The sequence below is a fragment of the Podarcis muralis genome, chromosome 4, assembly GCF_964188315.1.
Source record: "Podarcis muralis chromosome 4, rPodMur119.hap1.1, whole genome shotgun sequence".
Taxonomy (NCBI): domain Eukaryota; kingdom Metazoa; phylum Chordata; class Lepidosauria; order Squamata; family Lacertidae; genus Podarcis; species Podarcis muralis.
In genome coordinates, this window is record NC_135658.1 from 7532426 (window position 1) to 7550998 (window position 18573).

Genomic DNA, 18573 nt, shown 5'->3' on the forward strand with positions numbered 1-18573 from the left:
AGGGCCTTCTCGGTGGTGGCTCCCGCCCTGTGGAACGCCCTCCCATCAGATGCCAAGGAAATAAACAACTACCTGACTTTTAGAAGACACCTGAAGGCAGCCTTGTTTAGGGAAGTTTCTAACGTTTGATCTTTTACTGTGTTTTTAATATTCTGTTGGGAGCCACCCAGAGTGACTGGGTAAACCCAGAAGATGGGCAGGGTATAAATAATAAATTATTATTATTATTATTATTATTATTATTATTATGCAAACATCAAATGGAAACATTAAATGGAAACTTGCTGCAAGATATGGGGAGGTCATGGGCACCTGTGGGTTTAAAACAGATCCGTGGCAGACAGGAGATGTTTCTGCAACACCTAAATCGAGCCTCCACATTAAGAAGGTGAGAAGACTAAACAGTCTTTCTGGTTCAGTGTCTTGTCCTCACCAGAGGTGCCAACTTGACCAAAAGGTGGTGGTGGGGGTTTGGTGGCGCATGCAAAATTTTAAAAACTCAAAATAATAATAATAATAATAATAATAATAATAATAATAATAATAATAATTTATTATTTGTACCCCACCCATCTGGCTGGGTTTCCCCAGCCACTCTGGGCAGCTTCCAACAAAGATGAAAGATACACTAAAATGTCACATATTAAAAGCTTCCCTGAACAGGGCTGCCTTCAGATGTCTTCTGAATGTCAGGTAGATGTTTATCTCTTTGACATCTGATGGGAGGGCGTTCCACAGGGCGGGCGCCACTACTGAGAAGGCCCTCTGCCTGGTTCCCTGTAACTTGGCCTCTCGCAGTGAGGGAACCGCCAGAATCCAGGACATTTGCTTTAAAATGTAAAATTCTCTCCGGATGAGAATATAGGACCCTCCCCCTCAAATGAGGACATGTCTGGGAATTCCCTATCAGTCACTGAAGCCTTGACAAACTGTGATCAGCCTCCTCTGCAACTGACTGTTGACCCCCCCACTGCAAATATTTTATTGGGGGGGGCGGAGGGACCTGGGCCCCTTAAGAGTTGGCACCTATGGTTCTGACAGTGGCCAATCAGATGCCCCAAAGGTAAAAAGTTAAAATACCCCTGGATGGTTAAGTCCAGTCAAAGGCAACTATGGGGTTGCAACACTCATCTCGCTTTCAGGCCGAGGGAGCCGGTGTTTGTCCACAGACAGCTTTCCGGGTCATGTGGCCAGCAGGACTAAACCACTTCTGGTGCAACAGGACACTGAGATGGAAACCAGAGTGCATAGAAATGCCGTTTTCCTTCCCGCTGGAGCTGTACCTATTTATCTACTTGCACTGGCGTGGTTTCAAACTGCTAGGTTGGCAGGAGCAGGGACAGAGCAACGGGAGCTCACCCTGTCACGGAGATTCGAACCGCCTACCTTCTGATCGGCAAGCCCAAGAGGCTCAGTGGTTTAGACCACAGCAGAAAACTCTCACACAAAAGCCCTCTCCCCTCCTGTAGTTTCCAGCAAGGGGTATTCAGGAGCGTTTCTGTCTCCCAGCTATGGTGGCAGAGCACAGCCACATCATAGCTAGAAGCCATCGATGGTCCTGTTCTCCACAAATTTACCCAATTCTCTTTTAAAGTTTGGTGGAAATCACTGCCTCCGGCAGGAGCATAGCTGTCAACTTTTCCCTTTTCTTGCGAGGAATCCTATACAGAGTGAGGGAATTTCCCTTTAAAAAGGGAAAACGTTGACAGCTATGCGCAGGAGTGAGTCCCAGAGTTTAATGACGTTCTGCGTCTTTCATGTTCCGGAACAGCCATGACACAATCGCTAACCTTAGAGAGGTATCTGTCTGCTGGCCTTTTAAGCAATCTTAACAAATGATTCCTACAGGAAAGCAAAGCCTGTTCTTTCAGTTTCTGGTAACAACACTTACATATCTTCCAGGAATGCTCCAGGAGCTATTTTTAATATGGGGGATTATTTTTAATATGGGGAGGGGGAATGGATTCGTCTGACACATCTTCCGCTTCCCAGAATGCCAGATGGATTGCATATTATTAGACACCAAGCAGCTCTACAGACTCGGGAAGGGACGCGAATCGGCGTGGGTGGGGGTTTCGTAACCCTCGGCCCGCCCTCGACGAAATGCGAGTGGGTGTCTCTGGCAGCTTCTGATGTCCCGTAAAGTGCAGAGACGGAAGAAAGACTCCCAGCAGTCCAGTGACTAACAGGGCACAGAACAGAACAAATTGCGAGCTTAAGGCGATGTGCATTGAGACTTGAGGCAAGTCTCCCTTTAGTAGAAGTACAGTGGTACCTTGGGCTAAGTACTTAATTCGATCTGGAAGTCCGTTCTTAACCTGAAGACCACTTTAGCTAATGGGGCCTCCTGCTGCTGCTGCACTGCCAGAGCACAATTTCTGTTCTCATCCTGAAGCAAAGTTCTTAACCCGAGGTACTATTTCTGGGTTAGTGGAGTCTGTAACCTGAGGCGTATGTAACCTGAAGCGTATGTAACCCAAGGTACCAATGTACGGACTTGGCAAAGAACTCTTAACTTCTGGTTCCACCTAAATTCAAATCCCCCCGGTTTACTTCATGACTCCCATAAAAGTGCCTGGCTTAAAACCGTCTATCAAAAACTTCACTCTTGTAGCCTAACCCCACAACACCTACTCACTATGGGCCCTACTAAAGCAAACAGTCTAATTGGTCAACGTCTAAAAGATATTGAGCATCGGAACAACCTGGCCACTATAAGGAAATTCTGCCCTTGGTATGTTCATTTTCCACCTCTCCATTTTGATTCTCTGGCCCCATATCTGCACAAACTTATACTCCCAAAATACAGACGTGCTTTTACACTTGCAAGACTGGATGTTTTGCCATCTGCGGTACTCGAGGGTCGATTCCAAAAGATCCCGCCTGAGAAACGCCTTTGCCCCTGTGGAGATGGTAGCACCGAAACAGCGGCACACGTCCTCCTGTCCTGTACTCTCTACAAAGACCTGAGGAACGAGACAATCACCCCACTCGTCCTAAGCATCCGAGGGCGCTCAACCACTGCCACAATGTCCTTTCTTCTATCAGATAACAGCAAAGGTTGCTAGGTTCATAGCAGGGGCAGTCAGAATAAGGGCCACTAACTGACGGCTGATTCAGGACTTTGAATGGTGCTCTTATATCAAACTTCCTTTGCTGCATATACTGTAATGTTTTACTGTTGCTATGGCCATTGGCTAATGCAGATAAAGTTTTATCTATTTATCTTAAGGCGATGTGTTCGCACCTGGTTAAGTCTGCAAGGGCAGCTGGTTTGAAGCTCACCCACATTCCTTTCCTTTCCGGTGCTTGTCAGGTTGGGGAAGTGTTTGTTGGGGAACAGAGAATGCGGCAGCTAGACTGGGGACTGGGAGCGGTCGCCAAGACCACGTAACACTGGTCTTGAAAAACCTACATTGGCTCCCAGTACGTTTCCGAGCACAATTCAAAGTGTTGGTGCTGACCTTTGAAGCCCTAAAACGGCCTCGGCCCAGTAGACCTGAAGGAGCGTCTCCACCCCCATCGTCCAGCCCCGAGGTCCAGCTCCGAGGGCCTTCTGGCGGTTCCCTCCCTGTGAGGTTACAGGGAACCAGGCAGAGGGCCTTCTCGGTGGTGGCACCCTCCCTGTGGAACACCCTCCTGGCAGATGTCAAGAAAATAAACATATGACCTTTAGAAGACACCTGAAGGCAGCCCTGTTCAGGGAAGTTTTTAATGTTTGATGTTTTATCGTGTTTTTAATATTCTGTTGGGAGCCGCCCAGAGTGGCTGGGGAAACCCAGCCAGATGGGTGGGATATAAATAATAAATGTTTGTTTGTTTGTTTGTTTGTTTGTCTGTTTGGGTGCCAGGCTGACTAAGGCTGCCCTAGCATATCATTCCCAGGCATCTTCTCCCCCCCTCCTTAACCAAAAGACTCCAAACTTTCCCTGGCATGTTAGTGTTCTGCAAGCCAGGAGTTATTTTCCACTGGGGAGCATTCAAACACTCAAGACACACACACCCCAACCTGGAATCTCAGTGGTAGACTCCCAAGAGGGCTTTGCCGCGCGTGGCATGCTTAGTTTTACAAGAAGCCCCCGTTCGATGTTGTTAGCTGTACCAGAAAGTAAAGTGTCGGGGGGGGGGGTGCATTAACCTCAACAGCTAAGAAAGCCAAATGTTTCAAGGTAGCTTGTCTTTGAATTTTATTGCATCCCCCCCCCCCAGCCCCAGCCCCACTGGTCTTGCAATCCTACCTCATCTTTCCTGCTTCAATGCATAGCTGTCAACGTTTCACCTTTTTTTAAAGGAAATTCCCTTATTCCGAATAGGATTCCTCGCAAGAAAAGGGAAAAGTTGACAGCTATGCTTCAATGGAAGGGACGTGGGTGGCGCTGTGGGTTAAACCACTGAGCCTAGGACTTGCTGATCAGAAGGTTGGTGGTTCGAATCCCCGCGATGGGGTGAGCTCCCGTTGCTCGGTCCCTGCTCCTGCCAACCTAGCAGTTCGAAAGCACGTCAAAAGTGCAAGTAGATAAATAGGTACTGCTCTGGCGGGAAGGTAAATGGCGTTTCCGTGCGCTGCTCTGGTTGGCCAGAAGCGGCTTAGTCATGCTGGCCACATGACCTGTGGCTGTACGCCAGCTCCCTTGGCCAGTAAAGCAAGATGAGCGCCGCAACCCCAGAGTCGGCCACGGCTGGACCTAATGGTCAGGGGTCCCTTTACCCTTTACCTTTATGCTTCAACGGAGAGGGGAGGGGGAATTAAATACATTTTTGTAAGTTCGGTTGTTCCTCCCGCCGGAGTTAACAACATTTTTACCAAACCACCACCTCTCTGGGATTCTGTGTTGGCGAAGCCCCAAACGGACCCGATCTGAACCGCCAAGCCACCTTCGAAAGCTCTGCTCGGGTCAGCCATACCTTCGTTTGTCCTGGAAACTAGCCGGAAGTTCTGCACTTCTTGCCGGAACTCTTGTTTCTTGACCTTCTTGATATGGATCAAATGAAAGATTCCTACAAAAAAAACACAAGAACCAGACACAGATGCATGGTTTAGAAAATTATGTGGGATGTGATACATAGATAGCAGTCAAGTACAACATCCCTTGTTTTCCTAGAGTGGACATGCAAGGGGATGTTTGGTCCAGCCAGTCAGAACTTCCTGTTTCCTCCTGGGCTGGGACTTACTTCCTCTTACATGTGACTAGAGGTGGGCGTGACCTTACCTGACCAGGTAACACAAAAGGACAAGGCACACTGCACACTCTTTGACTTCCTCCATCGTTGGAGCAACAGCTTTTTAGCTAGAGATGCTTCCAGCCAACAGAGAAACAAAGGGACTATCTCCATATGGGATAGATTCCAGATGTATATACTTTGTAACTAAGTCTGCCTTCAGGGATCCATCTGTGAACTGAATGTGTGAGTAAACTTCTTTTATATACAATGGCACCTCAGGTTACATACGCTTCAGCTTACATACGCTTCAGGTTACAGACTCTGCTAACTCAGAAATAGTGCTTCAGGTTAAGAACTTTGCTTCAGGATGAGAACAGAAATTGTGCTCTGGTGGCGCGGCGGCAGCAGGAGGCCCCATTAGCTAAAGTGGTGCTTCAGGTTAAGAACAGTTTCAGGTTAAGAATGGATCTCCGGAACGAATTAAGTACTTAACCCGAGGTACCACTGTATACTTTACACAAGATTGTGTCGTGTCTATTCTTTTAAGAGGGATATAAGGGAAATTACCAGGAATCTAAAGGGATGCAGGTGGTGCTGTGGGTTAAACCACAGAGCCTAGGGCTTGCCAATCAGAAGGTCGGCGGTTCGAATCCCCGTGACGGGGTGAGCTCCCGTTGTTTGGTCCCTGCTCCTGCCAACCTAGCAGTTCGAAAGCACGTCAAAGTGCAAGTAGATAAATAGGTACCGCTCCGGCGGGAAGGTAAACGGCGTTTCCGTGCGCTGCTCTGGTTCGTCAGAAGTGGCTTAGTCATGCTGGCCACATGACCCGGAAGCTGTACGTCGGCTCTCTCGGCCAATAAAGCGAGATGAGCGCCGCAACCCCAGAGTCGTCCGCGACTGGACCTAACGGTCAGGAGTCCCTTTACAGGAATCTAATATTGAGAAGCTTAAACAAGCTTGCAACAAGCTAACCGCTGTGAGTTTAAAAGGGGAATGTAAAAAAGTTATATGTTATAAAACTTGCTGCTGGCAAACCACTATGGACAGCGCATGTGCGGCGGCGCTACGTACAGCACATGTGTCATACGTAGTGACACTGCACATGCGCCCTAGGTAGCGACGCCCTGCCCGGGTGTCACGACGCCTTCGTTCGCCCCTGGTCTGGCCCACAGCTTAACACCGCAATGGGCCTCTGGTTGGCCACTGTGAGAACCACATGCTGGACTAGACGGACCACTGGCCTGATCCTGCAGCCTCTTCTCATGTTCTTTTGCAGACTGAAGTGGCACAGGCCATGCTGCCTTGCCAGGGTTCGACCACCTCATTCTGTCACGTGCATGGACTACTCCCCGGCCTCAGGTATGTCGCTGGAAGCGAACCTAAGAACAGGCTCAAACTACCGTATTTTTTGCTCCGTAGGACACACTTTTTTCCTCCTTCTTTTCCTCCTCCAGATTCCCAGCGAGGCGCCTGTCCTGAGAACCCGGAGGAGGAGCAGAAGGGCCTCCTTCTGTTTCTTCTCCAGCTTCGCTTGAAGGGGCGCTGCGCAGTTCTCCCTCTTTGCGCAGCGCCTCTCCTTCGCAGGAGAGGTGTTGCTCAGAGAGGGAGAACTGCGCAGCACCCCTTCAGCCACGCGCCTGCCTAGAAGCCGGAGGAGGAGCAGAAGGGTCTCCTTCTATTCCTCCTCCAGCTTCGCAGTCACGCGCCTGTCCTGCGAAGCCTGTCCTTCTCCAGCTTTGCTTGAACTGCGCAGCGACCCTTCAGCCACGCACCTGCCCTGGCCTCTGCCTTAGCTGTGTGCAGCCTCTTCCGGGCAGGGGGAGCCTTCATCCCGCTGCCCTGAAGAGGCTTGGCACGGTACATGACACCAGTCAAGCTTGCAAAAATCTATCATTTGCCCAATAATAAGTGTTGGAAATGTAAAGAAACTGAAGGTACATTCTTTCACCTTTGGTGGACGTGCCCAAGGATTAAGGTTTTCTGGGAGATGATATATAATGAAATGAAAAAGGTATTTAAATATACCTTCCTGAAGAAACCAGAGGCCTTTCTCCTGGGCATGGTCGGCCAATTGGTGCCAAAGAAGGATAGAAGGATAGAACTTTCTTTATGTATGCCACAACAGCAGCAAGAATACTCATCACAAAGTATGAGTATACTATACCACAACAGCAGCAAGAATACTCATCACAAAGTATTGGAAGACGCAAGATCTACCCACCCTGGAAGAATGGCAGATGAAGGTGATGGACTATATGGAACTGGCAGAAATGACCGGCAGAATCCGAGACCAGGGAGAAGAGTCGGTGGAAGAAGATTGGAAGAAATTTAAAGACTATTTACAGAAATATTGTAAAATTAATGAATGTTAGAATGATGTTGGAATGAAGTTAAGTGGTTTTAGCAGCAATGTTATTAAGGTCTATGTAAAAATGGATTGTTAATAGATGGGAACTTGAGGTAATAATATACTAAGATTAAGGATTAAGATAAGAACAAAAAGGGAAAGGATTTGCTGAATTAATTAACTGATCTGGGATGCAAAAAAGGGAGGTGTGAGGAGGTCCGGGAAACAAGTGAACGAAAGACAAGATATGGAAAGACTGATTTGTTTTTAATTGTTATTCTGTTTTTTCTGTTTTTTTGTATTTTATTTCCTCTTTTTTATTTTTGTTTTTTTTGTATTATTGTAACTTTGTTTGAAATTTTAATAAATATTATTTAAAAAAAAGAAAAAGAGGCTTGGCGCGGTTATCCCAGAAGCCAGAACAGCCAGACAGTATCCCAGAAGTCCCACGGCATCTTGCTGTTACGGCTTCTGGGATTCAAAATATTTTTTTTCTTGTTCTCCTGTCCCCCAAACTGGGTGCGTCCTATCATCCGGTGCGTCCTATAGAGCGAAAAATATGGTATTTCCTTGGGGTTTTTTAAGCAGAGGTTGGGTGGCCATCAGTCATGAATGCTTCAGCTGAGATCCCTGCCTTGCAGGGGGCTGGACTAGATGACCGCTGGAGGGCCCTTCCAACTCTACAATCCTATGACTCTTTGGCTCTATTGTCGAACCACCTGGAGCTCCGGCTTGTGCCGTAACACGGGGCATAAAAAGGACATTTATTTTATTTTGCCCGTTCATCCCTTCTCCTATCTAAGTGAAACCTCCTCCTCTCTGCCCTTCCCATTTTTTCCACAGCTCCGGCCAAACGTGGTACATATTTCATCCGTCCTGGCAGACACAGCAACTGGGTTTTGGGTTTCTGCTAATCCCCCGACGTTTTGAAACGTGGCTCAAACAGGAAATATAAAAATATTTGTCTGCACATTTATGCGCCTTTCTGTGCCGCTGCCATTGAGTCAATTGTTTAAAGCGGAGAGGAAAACGGACTGAGGTGCCTTTTTTTCTGAGAGAGAGAGAGAGAGGGTGGGCGCCCACATTGAGTCACGGAGTCGAATCCTGCCAAGAGACTTAAAGCAGGGGCAATTTGCTAGGCACATAAAAGATCTGGGGCTGCAGCCTCGGGGCACAACTTTGCATGGAATTTGCATATGCTAATTCCCACATACACAATGCAGATCCATAATTTGAATGCCACAGAAGGCATGCCAACTGATATTTACATCCAGCCCTTTGCCAGATAGTCTCCTATTAATTGGGGCTCCACCCCAGATTACCTTAGGTCAGGTCCTTCCAATTAACTTCACCACAGATCCCGCTCCAAATAAACTCAGTTCCCCTTCAATTATCACCCCCTGAACACCCCCCTCCGCAACTCTAGATAAAATCATCTTCAATTAGTTTATTTCCTCGTGTAAATATCCTACCCGGTTACTCCCATTTGATCTCCCCAAAATTAATTACCTACTGAGAAACATCTGGGGCACTCAGAAAAAAAGGTTTGGGGGTGTGGGGCCTGCTCTGAGAGACCCCTCCTGGACCCCCATCCACACAGGGGCAACCTCCATTGCGGAGGGTTGGACTATTCTGCGATTCGGTGAAATGTGCCCTCAGACTCGGGATGGATCCAGAGATGATGATGATAATGATAATGTAATAAACGCAAATCTGCCCTTATTCCTTTATGGGGAACACAAGAGCCCTTATAGAGTCCTTTGCATGTTCTCCATCGGTCAGAGAAAATAACAGAGGCCAAGCAGAGAATATTGAGAAGCAAAGCAGATCGTAAGCCTGATCTTTACTGAACTGTTGCAACAGGGTGCTCCCCTCACATGCAGGAAAGGAGGAGGACCCAGAACAAAGGTGTGCCTGCCCTTATATAGACATTTAAAATTGCCCGCCCTGGAGTCCAAGACCACCCCCAGAACCATCATACCTACATCACAGAAGGGGTCTAGCTCAAGACCACCCCCCAGATACATCATGCCTACAACAGAAATCTGAGTGTGTTGTTTATCTCCTGTCTGGCAGGTTGCCTGTTAATGGTCACTTGGTTGGATACCCTGGGGAGCCTGGCCAGTCTTTTGTAAGTACAAAAACTTAGTTCCTGAGCCAGGTCACAGGCTCACCCTATTCATACACAGACATACCTTTAAGACAGGATTTGTGAAGGAGGAGACAATGGGGAGGCATTTCCATTTTCCTTCGACCTTGCAGAGAAATGTTTGAGGTCAATTTGGGAAGGACAAAATGGTTTCAGGACTTTCTGTGGGGTTTCAGACATGTAGTTCAGTGTTTCCCAACCACTGTTCCGCGGCACACTAGTGTGCCGCGAGATGTTGCCTGGTGTGCCGTGGGGAAAATGCGAAAGATTTTTTTTTTTTTTGTAAAAGTCAAATTAGGTCCTAATCTATCCCTCGAGCGCCTCTTGTCCGTTATTGTGACGCATGAAGCGTGTTCCTGCCCACTCCCCGCCCTCCCTTGCTTCTCTCTCTCTCTCTGTGGCGTTCTCCGCCGCTTCCTGCTGGGCATGCGCAGCTCGCCTCGCGCTTCCATTCCGGCCCCTCCTTCCCCCGACTACCCCGCCGCTCCGTTCCTTTCTCTTTCTCGCGTGTCAGAGAGCGGCGGCGCGAGCGCGGCGGTTCCCTCAGGGCTGACGGAGGGCTCGAGGAGGAGGAGGCAGGACGTGGAGGCGGAGAAAGCGGCGGCGGCCACCCCCCACCTCCGGCTCGAGGCCCGCGTAGAAAGCTGAGGGGGAGAGATAGATAGAGGTGGGCGGCGGCGGCGGCGGCGACCACGACCAACCGCCACAGTAGTTGTAGCGGTGGCAACGGCGAGCAGGGACTCCCGCTCTCTCTCCGTCGTGTCTCTCTCTCTCTCTCTCCCGGGCCCGTCCGTTGAGTCTCCCGCGCGCCTCGGCTACAAGATGAGCATCGAGATCCCGCCGGGTCTGACTGAGCTGCTGCAGGGCTACACGGTGGAGGTGCTGCGGCACCGGCCGCCGGACCTGCTGGCCTTCGCCACCGAGTACTTCGCCAAGCCGCGCTCTCCTTCCTGCCTCGCTTTGCTGCCTCCTCCCCCCCACCCCCAAAGCTTGGAGGTTCCCTGGCGCCGACCCGCAGGTTTGACCCCCTTCTCACACCTGTTCGCGCTCCTTGCACGGAATGGGGCGGATGGGGAGGAACGGGGCTCGCCGCTGCCTCCGCTCGCCCTCCCCCCCTCCGCCGGCGGTCCCGCGATTCTTGGCTTTTTGGCAGTTGGCACAGAAGGAAGGCAAGGGGGAGGGGAAAAAATTGAATCTTACACTTTCGTGCGTCCCTCCCGGCGTGACGCTGCGCGCTGACGTCACGGGGCTGTAATGGTGGTGTGCCTCGAGATTTTTTTCATGAAACAAGTGTGCCTTTGCCCAAAAAAGGTTGGGAAACACTGATGTAGTTTATATATCGATGTATGTGCTTGGTTGATCACTGCAGATGGTGACAGCAGCCACGAAATTAAGAGACGCCTGCTTCTTGGGAGGAAAGCAATGACAAACCCAGACAGCATCTTAAAAAGCAGAGACATCACCTTGCCAACAAAGGTCCGTATAGTAAAAGCTATGGTTTTCCCAGTAGTGATGTATGGAAGTGAGAGCTGGACCATAAAAAAGGCTGATCGCCGAAGAATTGATGCTTTTGAATTATGGTGCTGGAGGAGACTCTTGAGAGTCCCATGGACTGCAAGAAGATCAAACCTCTCCATTCTTAAGGAAATCAGCCCTGAGTGCTCACTGGAAGGACAGATCGTGAAGCTGAGGCTCCAATACTTTGGCCACCTCATGAGAAGACAAGACTCCCTGGAAAAGACCCTGATGTTGGGAAAGATGGAGGGCACAAGGAGAAGGGGACAACAGAGGACGAGATGGTTGGATAGTGTCTTCGAAGCTACCAGCATGAGTTTGACCAAACTGCGGGAGGCAGTGGAAGACAGGAGTGCCTGGCGTGCTCTGGTCCATGGGGTCACAAAGAGTCGGACACGACTAAACGACCAAACAACAACAACAATGTGCTTGGTTGGTGCACTTATGAACATTATATATATATATATATATATGACCTTAAATTTTTTTATTTCAATAATAATTTATTGGTGGAGGGGCTTTGGGATCACAACTCTGCACGAAGGCAGATGTAACCTAAATTAACCTGAGAACTTGAAATGTTTTCCGCAGAGAACTTTCAGCGAAAATTAGGGGAGCCCCCAAAACCACCCACTCTTCCTAACCTAACCTACTTTCTAGTCCAACCACTACTCTGCAGTGTGGCAGGCGGAGAGGGGAGCGTGCTCCACCAGCCTCCTATCAAGCCCAGAGGGCTGTGTGGTCTAGTGGTTAGAGTGCCAGGATTGTGGAGTCCTGGGTTCAAATCCTGGCTCGGCCTTGAAGCTCACCGAGCGACTTTGGGACAGTCTCTCACACGCCAACCTTCTGCGTGTAATTTTTTTGGGAGGCCAACTCATTGGGAAAACCTGAAATTCAGTTCGGCTTGTCCTGCTGCCCAGAATCTTTCCTTTCACATCACTCCTTTTGGGTGGCTCCTCTTGTCCGGCCTCCAGCCTAGGGACCACCCAACGAACGCCGTATAAAACAGGCAACCCCCCCAAACATAGCGCCTCTACCTCTGACAGGTTGTAAGCGATATCACTGGTCAAACATGACAAGGAACTGGGTGACCTGCTCTCTCGGTCCAGAAAGCATTTGTTACTCTGGAAGTATTTATTACCCCCTCCTTCCGAGTTGCTTTGAGTTTGGACTCTCAAGTTGTGAAATATACTCGGAGTCGAGAGTGGATTTTGTGCTCTTTATTCAACTCATAGTGGTGAGGAGGAATGGAAGTTCCCCCAGAATGTCTGCCTCACAGAGCCTGGCCTTTGGCTTGGAGCCAATTTGACTCCCTCCCTCCCTCTCTTTCTTTTTTCTTTTCCTTCTCCTCCTGCAATGAGGCTACATTTTAGTATTTTAATGTTCCATTATTTTAATGTTGTATTTTATTTTTGTTTTTAAGTTGTAATCATTCTTCTTGTTTTTATTATTGCTTGTAAGCCGCTCTGAGCCCGGCCTTGGCTGGGGAGGGCGGGGTATAAATAAAAAATTATTATTATTATTATTATTATTATTATTATTATTATTATTATTATATACATTATTTACACAATGGGCCCCACGTGATTGGCCAATTCACCTGTTGGCCAATCAGGTTGTGGATTCACTTCCACCTGGAGCTGGATTGGGTGGCTCCTGTGAACCAATCAGACTGCTCCATTCTGAATCCTATTGTTCTAGGACCAATCAGACTGCTGCCTTTTGGATCCTATTGTTCTAGGACCAACCAGACGGCTGCATTCTGGATCCTATTGTTCTGGGACCAATCAGACTGCTGCATTCTGGATCCTGTTGTTCTAGGACCAATCAGACTGCTGCCTTTTGGATCCTATTGTTCTAGGACCAACCAGACGGCTGCATTCTGAATCCTATTGTTCTGGGACCAAGACTGTCCATGTATACAACAACAGCGGCAACAACCCTTCTAGCCTAAAAAATGGAAACAAGAAGAAGTACCAACGAAAGTAGAGTGGCAGATGAAAATGATGGAATTTGCAGAACTTGCAGAGCTGACAGGAAAAATCCAAAACCAGGTGGATCAGTTATTCCAAAAGGAATGGAGTAAATTTATATGATACTTGAAAGATCATTGTAAGAAATTAACAACACTAGCAGGGTTATCCGAAGACTTGTAATGAGAAAATTTTTTACCTTTCTATATTTATTTAAATTTTGAGGTATTTTGTAATGAGTTATATTAGAATCAGAAAGCAGATAAAATGTTGTGATATAAAGGTTACTTTTGAAAGCCAAGAGGTGGGAGGGAAGGAAGTTGACAGGCTCTAATGAGGCAGGGAGGTAAAGTGGATAATAACGATGTGAATGTATAGGTTTAAATGGAAAATTAATAATAATTATTATTAAAAAAAGAGAGAACGCTTTGGTAAAGACTGTGCATAAGTCCTCCAAATAAATAGATGAAACTCATAATACTCATTAAAAGCAAGGCCAAAATCCAGGCGCACAAAAGCGAGAGCGCTGCAGGTTCGAAATACCTCCTCACCTTTCACGAGCTTCCAGATGTAGATCTCGACATCTTCCGAGGATTCCCGCTCGATCGCAATCTTCCTCAAGTTCTCTTTGGGGTTCTCCGAGGCGGAGGACGGAACAAACATGTAGACGGACACTTGGCATCTGGTGGTATCGACCCCGCTGTCCGTGGGTGCCTCTTTGTCCTCTAAAAGCACACACAAACAGGGAAGTCTTTACCATTGGGCGTAGTGGCGCGGCGAGCCAGGGCGCCAAGCCGTGGAGGGCGCCAGGTGGAGAGTCCGGGGAGGGGAGAGCGGGGAGGTAAGCGAGGCGGAGCGGGGCATTAGTGCCTGCGTGCCTCCGGTGCCCATTGGAGGCGGGAACACTCCGGAAGTTTTCCCGTGGTCCAGAGCTTTCTCCGCCGGCTCCGCAACACACCACCTTCTCGGCTGTGTGGGGTGTGCTTGCATCCCAAGCTCTGCGCATAATAAACGTGACTCTACCACTGCTCCCCCCACCGTCCACCCTACCTCAAAAGACCCCCGCGCTCGAGGCTACACGCTCCAACTGCTCCCCCCAGCGCCCCTCCCTCCTTCCCCTGCTTCTCCACCGCCTTGCACGGAGCCTGTTAGAATTCCTGCTCCATGACTGCAGTCATGGGATTGTTGTCTATCACATGACGGTATGTGTTTTGACTCCACAGAGTGGGAAGTGATGGAGATAGGATGTTTGTGTTACTGTGTTCCGTGAAGTGGGACTATTGTCCTTTGTTCTTTCTCTCTTTGCTGTCTAATGCTAGAGAGAGAGGGAGCCATGTTGCAGTGCTCCGTGTGTGTTTATATGTAAATAAAGGTAGATTAGCCAAAATGCTGAGTTGCTGAGGTCTGTCACACAAGATGTGCAAACTGTGCGGATCCCTAAGTGTGCCGGTTTCTGTTGGCATCTGTCATTGTGATGACTGAAGAAAGCTTATGAAGCTCCCAAATGATTGACCAGCAGGGAAGGAACATGCCAGTCGGGTATGTGTCTCTGCCAGGGTCCTACTCGAGTGTAGGCTGAACTCCTGACAGAGCCTGGCTCATCCCGCTGCCCACACCGCCTCTGCACTCCTTCATAATGTGATAGGACTATTATGGTCTTAGATATATGGTAATCTTCATAAGTGTACCAACCAAGCACGTACATAGATCAGCACAGGAAGACCGACCTGGAACCATTTTGACTCCTAAACTGAGCAAATGTTTTCTCTGCAAGGTCAAAGTGGGAAACCTCCCCATTGTCTCTTTCCTCACAAATCCTGTCTTAGGGGCACATTTAAGATATGAATAGGGTGTGAGCCTGTGACCTGGCCCAGGAACTAAGTATTTATCACTACAAAAGAATGGCCAGGCTCCCCAGGCAATCCAGTCAAGTAACCTGCCAAACAGGAGATAAACAACGACAGGAGAAAACAATATTCAAATTTCTGTTTTAGACCGCCTTTTCTGTGATGTAGGTGTGATGTATCTGAGGGGTGGTCTTAGGTTACACCCCTTCTGTGATGTATGTATGATGTTTCTGGGGGTGGTCTTGATCTACAGGGTGGCAATTTCAAAAGTCTTTATAAGGCCTTGCACACCATTTTTTGGGGTCCCTCCTCCTCTCCTGCGGGTGAGGGGAGCACCCTGTTGCAACAGATCAATAAAGATCAAGCTTACTAACTGCTTTGCTTCTCAATATTCTCTGGTTGGCCTCTGTTATTTTCTCCTACCAGTAGAGAACCTATGTACTCTATATGGGCTCTTGGATACCCCATAAGGGAAAAGGGCAACTTTTGTTTACAACAACATGAACCACGTTTCCTTCCCCTGTCCTGTTTCCCCACATAGAGCGCATTGCAGTAGTCCAAGCGAGAGATAACTAGAGCATGCACCACTCTGGCGAGACAGCCTGCCAAAGCCTCAGGTCATGGCATGGTCCCAGTTCCAGGACCCAAATGAGTGACACCCCACTGGCTCCTTCGCACACCCACGCCGAGGTGTCATTTACACTCTTCCCTGTTCCGCCTGCATCATTCGTGTTTTCCAACCCCTGCCATGTTTATCTTTGGCCTGCCAAGGGGCTCACGGAGACGTAGCCTGGCCCTCGGGGTGTTTCCTTCACCCGCCACTGGTAATGTTCTGTTTTTGCTTGTGGAGTAATTAATAAATTAAGTTTGGGTTTATTGTGTCTAGTCGAGGTTCTTGGACACCCCAGTCGGCCATGGCCTCTTCCTTGAGATTTTCTTCCTGGGGCAGAGCTATAAATAAGTGTGGCGCTGTGGGTTAAAGCCTCAGCGCCTAGGACTTGCCGATCGAAAGGTCGGCGGTTCGAATCCCCGCGGCGGGGTGCGCTCCCGTTGCTCGGTCCCAGCGCCTGCCAACCTAGCAGTTCGAAAGCACCCCCAGGTGCAAGTAGATAAATAGGGACCGCTTACTGGCGGGAAGGTAAACGGCGTTTCCGTGTGCTGCGCTGGCTTGCCAGATGCAGCTTGTCACGCTGGCCACGTGACCCGGAAGTGTCTGCGGACAGCGCTGGCCCCCAGCCTATAGAGTGAGATGGGCGCACAACCCTAGAGTCTGGCAAGACTGGCCCGTACGGGCAGGGGTACCTTAATTCAGAAAAAGCAGCTCTGCATACAAACAACATGTCCCAAAGTTCATCCATCAGGGAACCTTGTGAAATTTCTCCTGGCAGAGATGCGGGAGCCACATTTGCACCCAGTGATTTGTAGACTTCACACAACCCTGGCGTACCCTTGTACTGGGATGGGCCAATCCATCCATTTTGCGAGCTCCCATATTCTCATTTTTCCCACTTTCCCACTCTCCACATTTCCATTTTTTAAAAAATACTTTTTATTAGTTTTCAATTACAATAATCCAATAATAGCCTCATTATAAAAAGGTAAAGGTAAAGGATCCCTGACAGTTAAGTCCAGTCTCGCTTTACTGGCCGAGGGAGCCGGCGTTTGTCCGCAGACAGTTTTCCCGGGTCATACGGCCAGCATGACTAAGCCTCTTCTGGCGAACCAGAGCAGCGCACGGAAATGCCATTTACCTTCCCGCCAGAGTGGTACCTATTTATCTACTTGCGCTGGTGTGCTTTCAAACTGCTAGGTTGACAGGAGCTAGGACAGAGCAATGGGAGCTTACCCCGTTGCGGGGATTCGAACCACCAACCTTCTGATCGGCAAGCCCTAGGCTCTGTGGTTTAACCCACGGTGCCCCCACGTCCCCTAACCTCATTATAACAATGCAAATTACAATACAGTGGTGCCTCGCAAGACGAAAAGAATCCGTTCCGCGATTCTCGTCGTCTAGCGGTTTTTTCGTCTTGCGAAGCAAGTCCATTAGTGCTAAGCGGATTAGCGCTATTAGCGGTTTAGCGGCTTAGCGGCTATTAAAGGCTTAGCGGCTAAGCTGCTAAAAGGCTATTAACGGCTTAGTGACTTAGAAAAAGGAGGGGAAAGCGGGGGGGAAATGGCGAGACTCGCAAGACGTTTTCGTCTTGCGAAGCACGCCCATAGGGAACTTCGTTTTGCGAAGCGCCTCCAAAACGGAAAACCCTTTCGTCTAGCGGGTTTTCCGTCTTGCGAGACGTTCGTCTTGCGGGGCACCAGTGTACAACTAATAATACCAATCACCAAGATGCCAAATTAAACAATTTAGGTGGCAACCTGTGAGCTAGAATTGATGGTTTGATGATTTGCTTTATTTCTGCATTCCAAGATCTTACAAATTCCAATTAGGCTCCAGTCGAAATAGCAATCCTTTACATCGCAGCTGCAGTTTTAACGGCTTCCATTCGTATCGGCACATGAAATGATTTATACACCCACAGGTGAAGCATTCAAACTCTCTTCTGGTTCTTCCTGTGTGTGGCAATTATTCTGTCTGTAATGTTTCTTCCCGTCCTTGTAATATATGATGTCTATCCGTTCTCCACAATTCCACACCGGTTTGCGATCTTAGTGCAAATTCCTCCGAACATACACATTTTCGTATTCAGTGTTGCCTAAAATTCACATTTTGGCATTCATCTTTCCCCATGTGTTTTGGGAATATATGCATTTCTGTGCACGCCCCACCTTAGTATTCTTCCTAGTCCTAGAATCCTGGAACTGTAGACTTGGAAGGGACCCCTGAGGTTCATCTAGTCCACCCCCCTGCAATGCATCTGCCCCCCCCCCCGTCCTATACAGCAAAGGGGTAATACACACAAGCATGAAATGCAGTCAGCGTGTCTGTTTATTACCTGGGCAGACTTTACAACATTTCCCTTCCACATTTTCGGGTTCCTCGCAGGGGTACTCCTTGGGGCATGTGATCTTCCGGCAATCCTGGCTCCCATCTTTGCAGGTGCACAGGATGCAGGGGAGGAGCACAAAGTGGCGGATCGTGGGGTGCCACACTTCTCCGTGGGAGTAGGTCTTCCCGTTGTACACACAAGCTGGAGAGAGAGAGAGAGAGAGAGAGAGAAGACCACGGGTGAAAATACAAAAAAATAAAGAGTGCTGTTCAAGTTCAAACCATTTGAGATGTGTGGGAAAGTTAAGGATAGTAGTGTTACCGGAAAAATCTGAGGGCTCCCTTGGACAAAACAAAGACACCAACCAGGATAACTTGGAGCAAAACAGCAGCCTGTAGGCTTGGCCTTTATTGAACTGATGCATCAGGGTGTTCCCCTCACTTGCAGGAGAGAGGAAAGACCAGAAAGACCTGGCTGGTTCCTCCTTTTCCCCTCCCATGAGTCACTTCCAGGAGACAAAGGGGAGTTTGCAGTTTCCTGCCCCCAGAGGGAAGATCTGATCATTGTCCTTTGTTTCAGTCCATGCTGAATCCACTCCCATATGCAAGTTCTTTGTGATCTTGATTGTCTTCTGTCT

At 48.7% G+C, this 18573-nt stretch overlaps 1 protein-coding gene across 1 annotated transcript in view; it reads right to left on the reverse strand.

The window, feature by feature from the left end:
- Positions 1–18573, reverse strand: part of CHRDL2 (chordin like 2) — a 49081-nt gene that overhangs the window by 2649 nt on the left and 27859 nt on the right. The window contains exons 8-10 of the mRNA XM_028725582.2: positions 17943–18137; positions 13699–13872; positions 4906–4998 (exon numbers count right to left, since the gene is read on the reverse strand). Coding sequence (XP_028581415.2) covers positions 4906–4998; positions 13699–13872; positions 17943–18137 — 462 coding nt within the window. The remainder of the gene's footprint in view (positions 1–4905; positions 4999–13698; positions 13873–17942; positions 18138–18573) is intronic.